The 18,820-nt window shown below is 34.5% G+C and overlaps 1 protein-coding gene across 1 annotated transcript in view; it reads left to right on the forward strand.

Moving 5' to 3' along the window:
• LOC136028322 (dnaJ homolog subfamily C member 13-like) overlaps positions 1–18,820 on the forward strand; it is a 227,470-nt gene that overhangs the window by 46,095 nt on the left and 162,555 nt on the right. The window contains exons 6-8 of the mRNA XM_065706093.1: positions 3,092–3,218; positions 5,798–5,920; positions 11,306–11,475. Coding sequence (XP_065562165.1) covers positions 3,092–3,218; positions 5,798–5,920; positions 11,306–11,475 — 420 coding nt within the window. The remainder of the gene's footprint in view (positions 1–3,091; positions 3,219–5,797; positions 5,921–11,305; positions 11,476–18,820) is intronic.

An 18,820-nucleotide genomic window follows, 5' to 3' on the forward strand; every position in this document is an offset into this window, starting at 1 on the left:
ATGGCACCACTATTGAGGACCCCTTCACATGTTGTGAAACTCCAATTTAGATTATGATGATTGAAGAGGTTATAAAAAAGCAGCAGCAATACTATTTTGAAGAAAATCGTAACCTCTCGGGAAATTGGTTTACAACACGAAAAACAAGAAGGAAGTCAGAACTGAAAATCTACAGGAATCTGACTAGAAGAGAAGGAACCATAGCTTTTCGTCTAAGGTCCATACATGCAGGTACTCATTCATACCTTGCAAGATTTTATGGAGATGATAATATCTGTGATCACTGTGACAGTGAAGAGACAGTTGAACATATTTTAATTGATTGTGATCATTATATGCATCAGAGAAGACACATAGAATCGTTCTTCAAGGAACAAAAGGAAAATATTTCAGTAAATTTACTACTTGGTGGTTTCTTAAGTGATGAACTAAATACCACAGTCATACGCTTAGTAGTGCAATTCTTAGAAAAAATTGGATGTGACAAGAGGATGTAATTAAAGACGCTGGGAATCATTTAATTTCCAGCGTAGCAAGCAAATATTCGAAGAATATAGAGAGAGGACCTGAGTGACCATGTAGTCAAGAGGGGTCCGAAATTCATCTCATCATCATCAGACTGTTGATAATTTGTTGTTAATAGTTTACGCTACTAGTTGAAGAAAAAGACAAGGTTTGGGATGTTTTTTGAAATATTAATGGTTTTACTGAGTATATCATATCTTTATGATTGTCTGTCAGTTGATTTCTTATTTATCTGTTTTTGTTTGGTTGGTGTTTTGGGGTTGGATCAGAGATCTGTTATTAATCAATAAGATTGATTCTATGGTTAGCGTTTGTTTTTTTTTTTCACCGGATATGTTTATATTATTTTATAATAGCATAGTTATTTTTTTTAGAATTATCTCTTTCTTTTTCTTGGTTGACCGTATTTTTCTGTCGAGTGATTTCTTGTTTATCTATTTTTTTTTGTTTGCTTTCTGTTTTGGAGATGGGTATAAGAGAGCCGGTATAAATCAACAAGTTTGATTCAATGATTACTATTTGGTGTTTTGCATCAGGTTGAGCTACACCGTTTTTTATATTATTTTTATAATGCCAAAGTTTTTTCAGAGTGTAAACATTAAATTTGTTTTCAAAGGGTCTATAACCTTAATAATCTCGACTTTTGACGGTTGGTACAGTTTGTCGGCTGGCTGTTGGCGTTTGATGTAGTTGGTTGGCTGGTTGTTGGCAGTTGATGCAGATGGTTTGCTGACTCTTGGCAGTTGATGTAGTTCATTCTAAATAAAATTCTTATTATTAAAGATTTTTCGTGATTAGAAATACATCAGTCTTTTTGAAAGTTTTCTTGTCCGATTAAAAAGTTTCAGTATAATAACTTTTCTCCTTGTTTGTTTGTTACTTATTGTGTTGAAATTTAGACTTGGGTACGAATCATTAATCTTTTAATGATTAACTTAATCTTTAATCTTATTGCAATAGATCTAAGAAAAGCTTTTGATTTAATTTGCCACAAAATTCTTGTAAAAAAACTTCTTGGACTAGGTGTAGATTCATTCCTTGTACGTTTAATTGCTAGTTTTCTTTCTGGTAGATGTCAACGGACAAAATATAAGTCCACCTACTCCGACCCACTGCCCATTTTTTGTGGAGTTCCCCAAGGTACCCTCTTGGGACCACTTTTGTTTCTTGTTATAATAAATGATTTGGCAACAACACTGGACGATCGCTGGAAGTATGTCGACGATCTGTCGCTCATTGAATGTTGTCGGAAAAACCTACCAAGCAGAGCAGGTTCATTAATGAAAGATATATGTCAAGAGGCAAAGGTGGACAAAATGACTGTCAACTTTGATAAATCTGTAATTTTAACATTTTCTTTTTTAAAATCTGCGCCAGTTTTTAATCCACCTATTCCCAGCGCCAGTCACGTGACCGAAATTAAACTGCTCGGCGTCCATATCACTTCAGATCTGAAGTGGAATAAACATGTTGATGGCATGTTAAAAAAAGCTAATTTGGCCATCAGGTCTCTAAAGTTGTTGGCTCGCCATGGAATCCCTGCACCACACCTCCTACGCATCTATTTCTCTTTTATACGTTCCACACTTGAATACTGTTGCCCTGTATGGCATTTCGGGCTGACTAGGGAACAGTCGGACCGGGTTGAGAGGGTGCAATACCGTGCCCTCCTAGTAATCTCAAAAGCCCCAAAAATACCGTACATATCCCTCCTTAATCAGTTTCAACTTCAAACCCTTCAATCTCGTCGTTTAAAACTAGCCCTATCCTTTGGTAATAAAATTTTGTCCAGCCCTATACACCGAAATATCCTTCCTCCCCAACATCAACCGGCACGGGTAAGGCCACTCAGGGCCGTTGCAGAGCCTGTACCAAAACTTCAACCTGTGACTGTGTCACATGCTCGTTATGAGCTTAGTTTTGTGCCCTCGTTTGTTAAGTTGTTTAATGCTGGATCGACTTTTTAATCCGGATTATTGTTGTTAATTGTATTATTATAATTTTGTGTATATTTGTTGACTTATTTTCGTGTGTATGTGACAATTATTATTGTTAATTGTATATATTATTAATTTTGTGAATGTTAATTTTGACTTGTCGACGAATTTTTGTGTGTGTATGACAATAAAAACTAATAATCGGCTCTGTCCGTCGAATGTTTTTTAAATAAAATGAATTTGAATTTGAATTTGAATTTAATTTATTTGAATCATATGGCCCGCAGACTTGTTTGTAAATTGTCAACTAGTAGAATCCCTATAATTCAATATAAATGATTCAGCATCGTTTATTGGTGTTTTGTACCCATTTGAGGAAAGGTTGAGGCTATTCTCTTTGATTATCATCATTTTTTCTCTTTCTTGATTTCTTGAGTTTTTAATAATATGTTTTCTTTTCTTTTTTCTTGGTTGATATTGAGGCTAAATATTAGTTTTTTACGGGTGTGTAGCTTGGTGGCTAAATTATTTGTTTGTTCTAAATCCGTTTTCCATCGGATTTTTTTTTTTTTCATTCTACTATATGCCTCATGCTGTAGAACGCATTATGTAGAAGTCCTATTTTTCAGGGAGTCGATATTGGCAACACTGCTAGATGGTGTAAGAGCATCAGGAAATCGTGACATACACGTAAGAATGACGCTAATGGATAGAGGAAAAAGAATTGGACCACTATATTCTCCTGTTGATGAAGAGGTATTTTTAAATGATTAGAAATCGCTCCAACCATATCATAATCCTATCAGGGGGAAAGCGAATACAATTCAAATATTACAGGAAGGTGGAGCACAGTCTGGTGCTATATTTTGTCGAGATCATAGTCGAAACTGTTCTGTTTTGCTCAATCATAACAAAGAAGGTTAAAAAAAAAAACTTACAAAGAAGGTAGATGTTGAAATATGCTAAATGCTATCAAAAGAATTTTATACCGTTGGGATTTGAGTAACTGAAGAAATAATGCAAAAATGGATCTTAAAATGATGAAATAAAAAAAACAAGTTTTTTAAACTGAAAGTAAGTAGCGACATTAAAACTTAAAAACGAACAGAAATTACTTCGTATATGAAAGGGGCTGCTTCCTCATCAACGCCCCGCTCTTTATGCTAAAGTTTGACTCTTTCTCTCAACTCCACTTTTTTAAATAGTAAAAAACTTTAGCGTAAAGAGCGGGGCGTTGATGAGGAAGCAGCCCCTTTCATATACGAAGTAATTTCTGTTCGTTTTAAGTTTTAGTGTCGCTCCTTACCTTCAGTTAAAAAAAAACTTGTTTTTTTATTTAATTTCTGAACGTTTTTGAATCAATGCGTGTTTTGATTTTGGATCTCCGCAGATGAATAATTAAAACGAAATTTGCATATTTATTTTTTGGCTAAATGGCTTTCTCATTGTTTTGATCGAATGATTTTGAGAAAAAAGGAGCGAGGGAGGAGGCCTAGTTGCCCTCCGATTTTTGGTTACTTAAAAAGGCAACTAGAACTTTTAATTTTTTACGAACGTTTTTACTAGTAAAAGATATACGTAACTTACAAATTAGCTTACGTAACGAACTTCTGTATTCTCATGTTTTTATTATGTATATGAGGGGGTACACCCCCTCGTCAGTAGCTCGCTCTTTACACTAAAGCTTAAATTTTGTCCCAATTCCTTAAGAATGACCCCCGAGTCACAAAGGTCGTAGAATAAATAGTTGAAATTACTAAAAATACTTTAGCGTAAAGGGCAAGGTATTAGGAGGAGGTAAGCCCCTCATATGCGTAATAATTTCTGTTCGTTTTAAGTTTTAATGCTGCTCCCTACTTTCAGTTGAAAAAAACTTCTTTATATTTATTTTTTCATTGTTTTTTTTAAATAATGCTAGAAATTCCTGCGCTCCCTTCATGGAAATTTTCTTTCCCCATGACAAATTCCTCCGTGGAAAGTTCCCTCAACACATCCCCCTCTTCTCGACCCCAACCCCCAACCAAAAAAGCCCCCTGAAAACGTCTGTACACTTCCCAATAACCATTACTATATGTAAGCACTGGTCAAAGTTTGTAACTTGTAGCCCCTCTCATGGGTACCGTGGGAGAGTAAGTCGCCTCCAAAGACATAGTTATAATGTTTTTTGACTACGCTGAATAACGTGGCAACACTGACGACACTGCGATACTGTCTCAGAAACTTCATAATTTTGAAACAAGCAAAACATAAATCTTGGAAAATTGCTATTTTCAGGAACGAATTGACCTAAGATGGGTGAGCCAGTTACTGCTTTTATTTTTATGTTTTTGAATGGACATTCCATGGAAGCATATTCAACTCTACTGTAATAATTTCATAGAGGTACACAGCAACCATTACAGTTTCAAAGTGGTATAAAGTAGTAGTCACTATTGCAAGAGGCACAGTAACGAGGAGGTTCGAAAGGAACCGTTAAAGTCAAAATTCCACGGAACCATAATTGTTTCAACTGCAATTCTACCGAGTTCATTTCTAAGAGGTACAGCGCATTACCGTTGCTATTACTAGAGATTGCTAATAGAGGTACGAAACCTACCTATAAGGCCAACTCCGATGCATAATCTTTCTTAAAGTAACTTTGCTTCAATAATTTCTAAAGGTATATAGTTGCAAATTTATTATTGGAGGAGGCACAATAATAAGGAGGTATGAAAGGATGGTTAAAATAAAAACTCCCCAGATAAATTCTAACTGCAATTCTACCAAAATCATTTCCAAGAGGTGCAAAGTGGCATCGTTACAATTACTAGAGGTAATTGTAAAGTAATGAAATTGCTGTCGCTAACACCAACATTCCACGGAAGCTTAATTGTTCGAACTATTATATTTTCTAAGAGGTACAAAAAAATGCGCTTAATTTATGCTTAATCCAGAAAATTAAGTTTATTTATCTAGGATATCACATTAGGACAATTTTTAATGAGAAACAATAAAGTTGAAGATATTTTTAGCCACCCTTTGAAAGTGTACTAGAAGGGTTCCTTTAGCAGTCCTTGTTGCCATGTATGAAATTTCATTATTTTTTTTTTTAACTGTCATCTATTTATTTTTTCATTTTAAGGACCGTCGTAGTTTGTGTACTGCTTGTCTTAATTGGCATATAAGGGTAATAAGGACTCTTCGTTTTCGGGTAATAAGTCGGGTATGAATAAGACAAATAGCGTTGAATAATGCTCAATTGCAAATAAAAATTAGTACTTTATACCCTGTTATAAACCCTTATAAAAACCCTTATAAAACCCTGTTTTATATAACCTGGTATGTATTTGTTTTAGGTCGAATCCACTCATTTACGGTTTTTAGCTCAACCTCCCCCTGGTATCCTCTTCAATGAGGCTGTTGAAAGATTCAACGCATCTGTATCTTACAGTGGCCTTCTGCACTCTGTTACACAAGAAGTAAGTTTATTATATCCATTGACCCTTTTTGGCTGCCATAGAGCAGGACGCATTATGCATATTCTATATGGTACTTAATTAAGCGTGCTATTTCCGACCAACATCCCTCTTTTGATGGTTCTTGACATTTGAGAAATTCTATTAATGTTGTTCTTTAATCATAATGGTATAGTATACAACCAATACCTGCATATGGGGGGAGACTACTGTGAGAAAGTTTAGAAATACAGGTCCTCTCCCTGTTTTTCACCCTTCTCCATTTAGAGGTATCCTCTGACTTTAGGTGAATTCAACCCTTCTCCCAGTGATTTTTTGTGTAGGATTGTTTGGCTAAGTCACTTCGGGATAGTACTCAGGCGTCCTTCTTCTAGACTAATGTGGTAAGAATACTTTTCTCAGGCTAATATATATACAGGGTGGGCAAAGAGTGTGGAAAAGTGATAAGATAGGAAACTAAAGCTTCTTTCAAAAAAAGAAAAAAGTGTTTTTTAAAACAAAACTAAAAAAAAAGCTTTTTTGCACAAAAAAGTGCATGTTAACTGATGGTCCATATTGTGTAGCCATTGACCTTCTGATTCTCTGCCTTCGGCTGGTTGTATTATGTGTGGTTGGGACAAATCATCCGACATTTGTATGTTACTATGCAAGCGTTAGTATAAATTATTTATATGCCTTTTTTTTTGTACTTCGGCTTGACATAGTGCCATATATTAAAGAACACCTTTTATCAGAAAGGAGTAGTAAGCAAATTTTTGCGCATTTTGTAGTAAATAACTTATGTTTTACCAAATAACCTAGTTCCTACCTATTATTATAGATTGGTAACAAAACAATTTGACTATTTTCTTAGATTTAGATTAAATCAAAAAAAAAAAAAAAAAACTCGAGACCTTTTTTGAAAACAAACTGCAAATAATTTTATGCTAAGCTTTTTTTTTACATTCTTCCTGTTCAGCTGGGTAGAGACTATCAGAGACGTTAGTAGTTTTGGCTTCTGAGTAGCCCATATGAACTTTCTTCTACTAGTTTTGAGTATACTCTTCGGAAATGGGATTCAATATTTTATTTCAGGAAGAGCGTAAACTTCGTTGATATTTTACTTTTGATGCTTTTCCTTTATTTCCTCCTTTTTATTCTATTTCTTCCATAACTGGTATTTGGAACTTCAAGAGGGGTTGGATGGTGGTTGTTCACTCAAGCGCCAAAGTTTTCTCTCTCAGAATCTTTTGGTATGGGTTCAATATTTTGTTTCACGAATAGAGGGGAGTGGGTTCGTATCTTTACTTTTTTTTTCTTTTTTATTCCTTTTTATTATGTTCTTTCATTCTGTTCGTAATTTTTGGACTTTCAGGAAGGGAGGGTGCCGGGGATTGTTGGCTTAAGTTTCAAAGTTTCTTCTCGTATCAGTTTCCATATTCTTTAGGTATCATATTAATCTTTTATTTGAGGAAGAACGGGAAAAGGGTTGTTTCGCTCTTTACTATTGTACTTTCTTCACTTTTTTGGACTCAATTCTATTTTCTTTTTTACCAAAAAAGTTTGACGTTTTGGGGTTAAAATTTATTGTGATTTGGCTTTACAGGGGGAGGGAAATCGGCTATAGAGTCAATGTCTCCTCTTCTCAGTTTCCCATACTCTTTGGGTATGGGGCCAATCTTTTATTTCATGAATAGTGGGGAGTGGGTTCGTATTTTTACTTTTTGATCTTTTTCTCCCTTTTTTCTCCTTTTTATTTTGTTCTTACATGATAAGCATGGACTTTATTTTGGTAACAGCAATTATAAATTTTTAAATTTCCAGGGAACCTTAGCGCGGGGGGGGGGGGGAATTTGTTGGCTAAAGTGTCAAAGTTTCCTCTCGTACCAGGTTTATATACTATTTAGGACCAAATTCATATTTCAGGAAGAATGGGAGAGGGTTGAAGTGAATTTCTTGACTTTTTTGTGCTCATTTTTTCTCTTCTTTTGGGTAAATTTTTTTATAACTTTAAGAGTGTCAAGTGAGAAGGAGGGAAACTGGCTTTAGAGCCGAAGTTCCTCTTTTCAATTTCCATAACTCGTTGGGCCTGGGGTCAATTTTTGTTTCAGGAATAGTGGGGAGATCAGTCATAAATCTTTGAAAACCTTTTATTTGAGGTCTCCAATTGTCTTCAAATGGCTCATAGAACTCAAAGGCTATTTGAACTACCCTTATTCCATGCCTGTCTACCTTAGTTCTTCCCTAGGATGGATAAATGATAGACTATCTATCAACAAGTGAAAGGACATCATTTTTATACAATTCTGAAAAACGCTTAAGCCAGCTTTGCCTCTTACTGAGACTATTCGTCTTGGCTTTCTCTCTATTTATCCATGGCTCTCAACTTTTTCATCACAGTCCACCAACATTCGTATTTTTACTCTTTAATATATTTTTAATTTTTTTTGCTCCTTTTTATTCTGTTCTTTCTTAATAGGAAGGAGGTTTTTTTGGTAAAAGCTTATGTAATTTTTAACCTCCAAGGAAGGGAAGGCTTGGGGGTTTGTTGGCTAAAGTGTCTTTGGGCATGGGGCCAATCTTTTATTTTAGGAAGAATTGGAAAAAGGTTGACATTTTCGCTCTTTACTCTCGCATTTTCTTCACTTTTTTTAACTCGACTTTACTCTCTTCTTTACCCACAGGGATGGACTTTTTAGGGGTAAAATTTATTGTCATTTTGAGAGGGTCAGGTGAGAGGGTGCTGAATCGGCCACAGATCCGAAGTTTTATCTTATCAGTTTCTCAGATTCTTTGAGCACAGGGCCAATCTTTTGTTCCAAAAAGAGCGGGTTTGAAATTTTACTTTTTTTTACTCTTTTTCATTTTGTTCTTTCTTAATTAGGATAGGCTTTTTTTGGTAACAGCTGTTTTTATTTTTAAACTTCCCATAAATTGGGGGTGTGGGGGTTTTGGCTAAAGTGTCATAGTTTCTTTTCAACTCGCTTTGCCATGAGTACTATTTAGTACTATTCAGTATATCAGTACTATTTAGGTATCGCACCGATCTTTTATTTCAGCATGGGTGCGAAGAGGGTTAGAGCTTTCACGGCTTGCTCTTTTACTTTTTTCGCTTATTTTATACATCCTTTTTATTATTTTCTTTATCAATATAGACGGACTTTTTATGAGTAAAATCTATTGTAATTTTGAGAATGCCAAGAGAGAATGAGGAGTTGGCTACATCTGTAAATTCCCTCTGTTACTAATTCCAAGCTTTTTCATGCCTTACTATTCTTTTTTTTACTCTTTTTGTTGCAAATAAGGATGGATTTTTTGGGGTAAAGTTAAATATTGTTTAGAAAAATTTAGGAAGAGGGTTTGATTGCTCAGGTCATTGACTATTTTGCTTTGACATTTGCTATTATAATTTAGATATCAGATGATGTTCGAGAATCACCCAATTGAGCCACTAGATTTTTCTGACGTTACTCTGTTAATATAAGCAGAGATTATCAATCCGTTGGGGTGGTTGAAAAGAATTAAGTTTATTTGATATAAATCTTACAGTGGCCTTTAGGCACTGTAAAGTATGTTTTTTGCATCGAAAAATTACTGAAGGAGATATTATACATTTTGAAAAACATGGTAATCTTTAAGTATCTGGATACATCTTCAGTTTGACTTTTATTTCATTTGTTACATTTTTTTCTTTGTAATTATTCAATATAGGCTATTGATACTTTTCCAAATAACTTTGTTCTTCGAATAATAGCTGCATAACAACTGAATAAACTTCAGAGAATACCCGAAAGCTAGGAAAATTCAGTCTTACGATGAATCTTTCATATTAGCTTAAAAGACTGCAGAAATCAACACATAGCGCCAAGGGCGTAACTATTCTTTTTGGGAGGGAGGGCCTTACAAAAAAACTTTGCAAAACGCATCAAAACTTATTATAGCCTATACATTTTTTTTACTTTTTTACGAGTCAGACAGACAAAAAAAAAATCTTTTTATGGACGGGGGCTCAAATCTGGTACTCTCCCCTGAACACTGCCTTGCAATGCACTGATGGGTGTTCAATGCAATAAACCACTTAAATGAATAAAAACAAGTTATTCAATCATCCCTCTTCAATTACGCGTAATTGATGTATTGTTCATATACACATCTTATTTATATATTCATATTATTTAGACACGCATCAATCTTCTTTTCTTTTTTTTTTCACTTTTGTGTTTTCCTAAATGTAATAGTCATATTCATTTTAGTATAACTTCTAATGTTTTTAAAATAAATTATGGACGTTTATTATGGATGTTTATAACTTCTATGCTTTTCTATTCTCTGTTTCAGCCTCTTCTTTTTTTTATCCATGTTTTTCTTTCCTGAACTTATCAGCTATTTAGTCGATTTTTTTTAATATAGTCCCTTACATTTTTCGTGCCATATTCTGCGATTTACTGTATTTTCCCAATTCTTACTTTTCCAATTTCTGTTTTAGCTTTTTAAAAATTAAATCTATCATTTTCTGAATATCTTGATTGTAAGTGTGCTTATCCACTGATATTATTAATAAAAGTTCTGTACTTTGCTGTACTTGCAAAATTTCAGACTTTTCCTGTTTCTGTTTCGTCATGCATCATTCTAGTTTGTGATTTCACTTTTGATTCATTGAGATGCTCGTTGATGCATATATTCTAGCCAAATATTTTTTCTGATTAATATTTATTTGTCAATACTTTGGGCAGTTTTTTCCATGCCGTTTGCTTTAGCTGTTCGGATTCATTCGTCATCTTGTATAATTTCGGATGTGTCATCGATACCAAAAACAGTATGATCACCCATGGGAAAAAATAATGTAAATTGTTCTTTAAATGCATATGTATGCGACGCTAACTTGTAAAAAACAGTTTTTTCCAAAATTAAGATTAAACGAATTTTATCAAAGTCGTTTTTTTACCTATCTAGATCTTTTTTCAGATCAGAAAATCTTAGTATGCTAATTTTCTAAACAAAAAATTATGGAGTCGTTTTTGAGAAAAAAATATGTATATGTACAACTATTGCTCGCTTAAAGACAGTAGACTGTATTTTTAAATTCTCCTAACTTTTTTATATCTTTAATTTCAAAACCAATAACGTCCCATCTCTTATTTCTCAATAAATAAGTGAGAACTTTCGCCGGCCGCCCATGACAATTGTAGCGGACAGGTCATTTCCCGGAGCAATACCATCCTAATCTGAGAAGGTCTTTCAATCCCACAGCCGATAAAAGTAAATTTCTGTTGTTATAATAACATGGACTTTATGACGTAACATATCTTGGATGCGCTACGTGTTTATTTTTGCTTATCGTCTAGATAAGGCGGTTTTTTCCTAAAAATTTTTTGGACGTTTTTTTCTCACAAATAATTGTTATTTTAGAGCTTTTTTGCTGAAAATAAGGAGAAGCTGATAAATGGAGCATTATCAGCCATTGTTGCCAGAGAAGTGGATTCAGAAACTCCAATTGAAGAGCTGGCTGAACAATTTCAAGCGTTAAGAAGGCTAGTTGCGTCTAAGGCAGGATTCGCTGCATTCACATCACTACAAGGGTAAGTTCTGTGTTTATGCCCTATTTACATTGGCAATCTAATAAATAAAAAAATAATTAACTTTGTCTTGTTAGGAAAAAAAAACTTTCTGATTTTTCGAATTTCCTTTTGGTAAACGTGTCTGTCTTGTGTCTGATAATGTCAGTGTCTGCACAGGTAAGCCCTCTGGTTAACCTCTTGGTAATGGTTTCAGTTTTGTGTCTGATAATGTCTGTGTATGCACAGGTGAACCCCTTGTTTATATCACTTTCCCTTTCCTGTAATATAATGAAAAAAAAAGAAATTATATTTTCTAACTTCCTGTAATGGGCAAAAAGCTGCTGCTTTTTCCCAATTAATTATTGGAATAGATGCATTGGGTATGGTCTTGGTTCTGAGAATGTTAGTATTTCTATAGGTGAATTAGAGACAAGTAGACAGGGAAAATATTAGGGGACAAGACAACTTCAAAACATTCCGATAAAATGTTAGGGAAGATACTCGAGACAGATTTTGTTTATTCTTGATTAATTTCTGTGATGTAAATATTGTCCTGGCTTTCTGCTTGTCTGAGAAATCAGATGGAAATCTAAGCTGGGTTTTATTCAGCTCATGAATAACACCCTCATGTGATTGTAACAGGTTTTACTTACGTCTTGTCAGAAGCCTAGCTGATTTTGGTCAATGGAATCAATGCTTCTTTGGTTATTGTGTTATCATTGTGAATATCATGGTGAAAACATTGGGAAAAGCTAATACTGTAAGACAGGCATAAAAGAAACAGATGATTAGTGACACCTCTCATAGGAACAGGAATAAAAGCATGTTTAAACGTGAATTGAAAGACACCTTAATTAAGGCACTGGTTTAAATGACTACTCTTTGACATTTAGGAAACCCATACTCAAACATGATGTTGATAAAGAATTCATTAATCTCATGTCTGAACTTTGTTTAAATTTAACCGAGGGCAATATTCAATTGCCAGAACTAGCTAAGCAACAGACAAAGCAACATCGTTCCGTTTTACGTGCCCTAGCAAGAAGCAATAACAGAAAAGACTTAAATGTAAAAGAAAACGTCTTCTCCAAGTGGATGGTAGCTTTTTTTCACTTTGAGCGCCAATAATTGCAGGACTTGTAAATAGTTTTCTCTAGAAAAATGACTGAACACTACAAATTGACGCCAATAGATCTTGCCCTTTCACCACTGTAACACTTTGAGGACAATCTCAGTAAATTCATTAATGATGCGAATATTGCCGACGATGAAAACTATTTTTGCTTCAAGATGCCCCTTGACGAGTGGACAGGCATAAACCCTATCACGTGAGACTGGTCAATGTTAGTTTCATTGATAAAAAGGAAACGCCTCAAGATTCTGGTACAACAACAACGCAGCTAGAGGAGGAAGATTCAACATTTTCTAATGTTTTGTCAAGTGTTGGGGACCTTCTGCTACAGTTATATCGTGAGCAAAGTAAAAGACTCTTGACATATCTTATGGAAAGTGAACACATTAAAATTGATAATCAAGGTAATTGAATTATAATTCAGGGGAAAAGTTATAATGTACTTGATATAATATATGATATGGTTACAAATCATAAATGTCTTTTATCATTTAACATTTCTCTATACAACTTTTTAATCACATTAAACTTCCCCAAAAATCTTATTATCAATAAGCAAATTCTAAAAAGATTAATGGAACATAGCAGTAGTCTAACATTAAAAAAATTAAATCTATCTTTGAAAATATTCGCACCACCTAACGCTACTAGTAGAAACAATGATTTGATGACACGAATGGTGGTGAGGAAAAAGTGAAGACGTCTTGACATCAACTCATCACCATCATCACCACCCACTAGTATGGAAAAGGGTAATGGACACTACACTACGTGTTTGCGTGAAAAATTTTGAAGTTTTGAAACGTATTTATGAAAACAGTGGTGAAGTGGGAAGTCTCAGTCCCCTCACACTTTTTATGTCACAGGACTTCAAAAAGGAGTAGCGAGAGAGTATCTACAAAAAAAAACCAAGTTACAATCTACATCGTAATCATAGGGTTCTTGGTAATCATTGTCGAAAAACTAAAGCCTTTTTCCCGCTGCATATGATACAAGCGGATCATTTAACGCTAGATGAGATTCAAAGGCTTCACAATACACCCTAAAAATATATTCAACTTGCAATCAGTGTCTTCAGTCGCTATGCATATGCTATTCCATTGCGGACAAAGAGAGGTGATGAAGTTGCTAAAGCTATAGAAAGTATTTAAATACATTCTATAGTATTTAAATACGCTATAGAAAAATTCAAACGGATCGAGGTATTGAATTTCTTAATCCACACTTAGAGAAGGTATTGTCGAAATATAATACAATTCTCTGTCGTAGTCATAATCCTATAAAGGATTCATTGGCCGAACGATTGATAAGAACTATTCGACTTTTGATTTGTGAGATATTGTACATTGAAAAATACTGTCGCTTTTATTCAAGATTTAGATGAAATCAAGGAAATTTATAAGCAACGCCCCCATCGATCTTTGCGGAACATTAGCCCTTAGGAAGTTCGTTGAGGAGATAACGATATACACTTTACAATTTTCTTAAATAATATTCCAGTGAAAAGCTTGTGAAGAAGAAAAAATTCAATGTTGGTGATGTTGCACTTCCTGGCTGAAGGGCCAAGAAACGGAGATCAGCACCGCCGGTACGGACTGTAAAGTCTAATGCCGTATCCTTTACCTTTTTTTACTTTTTAATTCGAAATAATCGAACTGCTAACATTTTTGAGAAGGAAAATTACTTGTGGCCCACTGAACTTTTTAAAGTGTCAAAAATCCTAAACACTAAACTTGTATCGCATCGTCTACAAGACAGGAAAGTTGAAGAGATTTTCGGTGGTTTTTATGACAATGAACTTCGAAAAGTCAAAAATAATACTGGAGTCTATCAAATTGAAAAGATACACACAGGGGCAAGAGATAGTTACTTGTTCGTTTGTTAGATAAAAACTAACAAACTTTGGTCTGATTTTGCTTCTTGGGTAGCAGTTGAAGACACATACAATGCCCAATGATTTCTCTGTGATATTCATGTCCAATGTCTCTGATCCACTTTACAATGATTTGACTAAAACAGGTGATTGTTGGACAAAACTCTCTCCTACTATCAAATTCGATGTTGAGTATGAAGTTTCTTTTGTTGCCTGCATTCTCAAAAGTTCATATAATACCCTGAGTAAAGTTCGTACATATGACATAAAAGTTAGACCTTATGAAAGTTAAAAAGTCTACATGAAAGGTATAAAAGCTAGAAAACTCATCACCGAGGAATGGATAGAATCAATTAATTCTTATGAATATGCCTTCATCACATCACCATACAAAGAATTTGGTAGTATGAATTATTTATGTCGTGTAAAATGGTGGCTTTCAATTTAATTATTCAATTGAGCAGAGCAAGATTTACATTATTTCTCCCATTGACCATGAGAAGGTTATTCTCAAGATAATCTTAGAGATGTTCTTGATTTCATACAAAATATAATCAATGGTAAAAGTGCTGGAAGCACCAGCGGCATGGATCGTGTCATTTTCGCCGACTATCCACCTGGCTTGTCCTCGGACAGTTGTATATTTCTTTACGCTTCATTCGCTGAAACATCGAGAGTTTACAATAGTAACGTTCCTCTTCTACGTGTTCTTGAAGGAAATTCAGTCAAGACCACGTTCATAATTACAATATAAACATTTTCAATATATCCCTGTAAACACTTCTTACTTGGAACTCTGCCATTTTGCATTAGGAACTAAATTAGGTGATCCTTTAGCAGTAACGAAAAGTTTGACTGTAATTACATGTCATTTTCGGCCGGTCCAATAACAAGATGTCTAATAGAAAATTTTATTCCTTTGGCCTGATATTAATTGCTATGTTGCTACTCTTGGTCCAAATAAATGGGTCATGGAACGGACTATTACAAAAGTCACTCAGCAATTTCGGACCATAATCTTGCAGTTGGTTTGCCAAGTTATTTTGCTCTGCACTATCCTTGGGTAAATATATTGTACTGGCTTCCGCGGATTTTGCATCCACTACACTACACAATTGGAGCTCTCGCAAAGGTTATAAAAAAAAATGTTTGGAAAATTTCAGGCTCGGTGTACGATCCCTTGGAGGGTAAGTGAAATCTTGACAAAGTGGAAGAGGTTTAAAAAGGCTGAAAAAATGTGCATCAATCATCAGTCTCGACTCAGGTCAGAAATGAAATAAATCACTCTTGTCAAAGAAGAAGAAACCACGGAAGAAAATATCGAACTACTTGTACCTCATTCAATCACCAGCCTCGCGATATATTGCCACTGGTTCACGCACCTTACAGACACTTCATTTATTGACGATGAAATCCCTTCAATACGGCAGTGGCATTTGTAAAAAGTCTAGTGCTATGGGATGGTGGACAAGTTCTCCACCTAAATTTGAAATGTTTGGACTTTCTTCTCTGGTGTGTAAAGGTAAATGGAACCCCACTGTATGACTTATCTGTTAATAAATCCTATAGGACCCTGTATGAGTTGACAATACAGTCCTTAGATCGAGATTCACAACTTTTTGAAAAGGGTATAACCGACACAATGTGTGCAAAAAGCTCATAGCATCATTGTATTGGACTTGTCTGGCACTCAAGATATGAGTATTTTACGAACGGGGAGTTTACGTTTTTAATGTACCTTTGTCGAACCATTAGATCAGAGTATTGTATTAATATCATTAAATCAATTTGAAACTCACTGGGAAATCACTCCTGAAGGCAGTGTTCTTCTAGACCTCGCACCATGAGCACATATCAAATAATCAGCGTATTTAATATGGATGAGAATATGTCCAAATACAAATCCTATTGTACAGCCTTGGATTTCCTTGAACAAATTCAAAGTGTTTACAATGCACTTATCGTTGTTATTTGCAGTCTATCGAACGTCAAGATGGGTCATTGGCTATGCATTTTTCAAACAGCAAAGATCATTGAATTCATTGATCCTCTTGGCCTACCATGCGCATTATGGACTCCTCAGATCAACTACTTTATTGAAAACAGTGGGAAATCTATTATTCAAAACCAGAAGAGGGTGCAGGATTTAACGAATAAAAGCTATCGTTTTCATGCACTATTATATTTCATTTTCTGATGTCGTGGCTATACTTACAATGAATTGTTCAACATTTACTTTGACAACCTGAACACACTTTCATACATGTATAATATGGATTGCAGTGCCTCACGAATAATATGTTCTAAAAATTTTTGTAAGTTTGCTTATTAATAAAAATGTATATACATAAAAATGGCCTTTCTTTCTTCTTTAGATTTCTTCTTGTATGTATAGGTAGTTATGAAGAACAACTAATGGCGGCAGATCATCCGAATTCACTATGGATTTATCTTGATGTTCAGAGTCAGGGTCACATTTTCTACAGTGCAATGTAAGTTCACTCTTATTGTATCTCTTTGTGAAGTCAATTATACTCTTTTCATTCATATTGTAGAATTCACGTGTTTCAATTTGCTTATTTGAAGCATTATCACATAAAGTGTTTTCTAATGGAGAATCAACAACCAAGTAAAAATCAGCAGTTCTTTTAATGATAGTAGCAATTGTCTACACAGCGATGATGTAGAAACCACATTCTCTTGCTATTCCAGCAGTTGAAGCGTAGACCTCATTCTTCCTCCCAAAACAATTCAAAACCATGATGATACCAGTCTCATAGAAGTAATAATCTAATATCACGTTAGGGTTCTTTCCAATCATACCAGGATGGGTATTCTCCCATTGATCACATTTATCATAGTAAGTTTTGGAGCATAGGAATCCTCTTGTGTGAGAGTCACACATCTCTTCAATACAGGAATTACAGTCTTCAATTTGTACAGCATATTCTGTATGCAATTTATATGGATTGGATATGTACATTTTTCATCATATCGTTGACAATTTTACAATTCTCACAGGATAACCAGCTGTCCAATGTATTCATGCACACTGGATATGCATAGAGCATTTTTTCAGTGTTGACTCTATCACTGTCAAAACAAAACTAATTTACAATCAATAGAGGTAATGCTCTTTTCTAATTCTAGAGAAAGAGGAGGAGTAATCGAGTGACATCACACTTCAAATCAATTAAACATGTTTGGACTTAATTTTCCAAACTCTCGACTTATTTTTTCTTTTCATGGAAAAAATTGACTGAAAAATCATTTGAATAGAGTTTTTAATCATCATTGAATTTGTAGCTAGTGTTCAAAAGCAAATCCACAATAACATTTTGTTTTGTTTCGATTAGTATGTCAATAAATTGAATTAATGCGTTTGGGCTACGGCTCATTAGCATCATACACAAATTCAAAGTTGGAGATTCATCTTTCACAATATCGTCAAGCATTCTTTGAGGGAATATTTTCTTTTGCACCGATGGCTTTTGAAAATGGTCATTTAGTTTCAAACATTTTTCCAAAATCACAAGATTTCGCATCATTTTATGTTTCATAAATCCTCCATCCATCTTTAATCATAACACTCTCACAGCTGATTACAGACTAACTAACGAATCCAAGAATTCTTCATACTTCGGGAATATCTCTAGTGAGAGGGGTGGTAACGTACTAGAACAACATCTAGCAACAAAAAGCAATTTTCTATTTATAAATATTTTTATTCGTAATTACAATAAAATATATACCACTCTTTTCACATTCTGATTCAATTTATTGTCCTCAATATATTTCACTATTGTATTTAAAGCAGCTTGAAGTCTATGTATATGCATTTAACTGTTCCTTCAATTTGAATTTGCTCAATGATATCACTTATTTCGCAAACATCTCATCCCATGTCGACATCCTCTTATAATTTCTATTGCTACGTTTCGTACTCTTGTCTTTCTATCATTGCTGCTGCTGCCAACTTTACTATCAACTTCCAATAGTGTAAACAAACCACTCATTTTTTTTAGTATGTCTTGTCAAATAAAAACTAGATGGATAAGATATAATCAAACTGTTCTCTCTCTGAACTCTACTTTCTTACTAGTATGAAATATATTTAAATTCCAGCCTAATATTGGATTTAGTTTAGCTACGGCTGGTTGCTAGGGCCTCATGTAATTATGTAAATTATATGCTTATGTTATTATGCAAATTATATTCCTCCTGGGCTATGCAAATGCGGTGTCCGTGGGACTATAGGCAATCTGGTTGCTAAGGAAGGTCAGTGACCGGATTTGGCTGCTACGCAAACCGGTTATGTAAGTTATGTATCCGTGCGACGTATTAATCCCATACTACTTTCA

Source organism: Artemia franciscana, chromosome 6, assembly GCF_032884065.1.
Source record: "Artemia franciscana chromosome 6, ASM3288406v1, whole genome shotgun sequence".
Taxonomy (NCBI): domain Eukaryota; kingdom Metazoa; phylum Arthropoda; class Branchiopoda; order Anostraca; family Artemiidae; genus Artemia; species Artemia franciscana.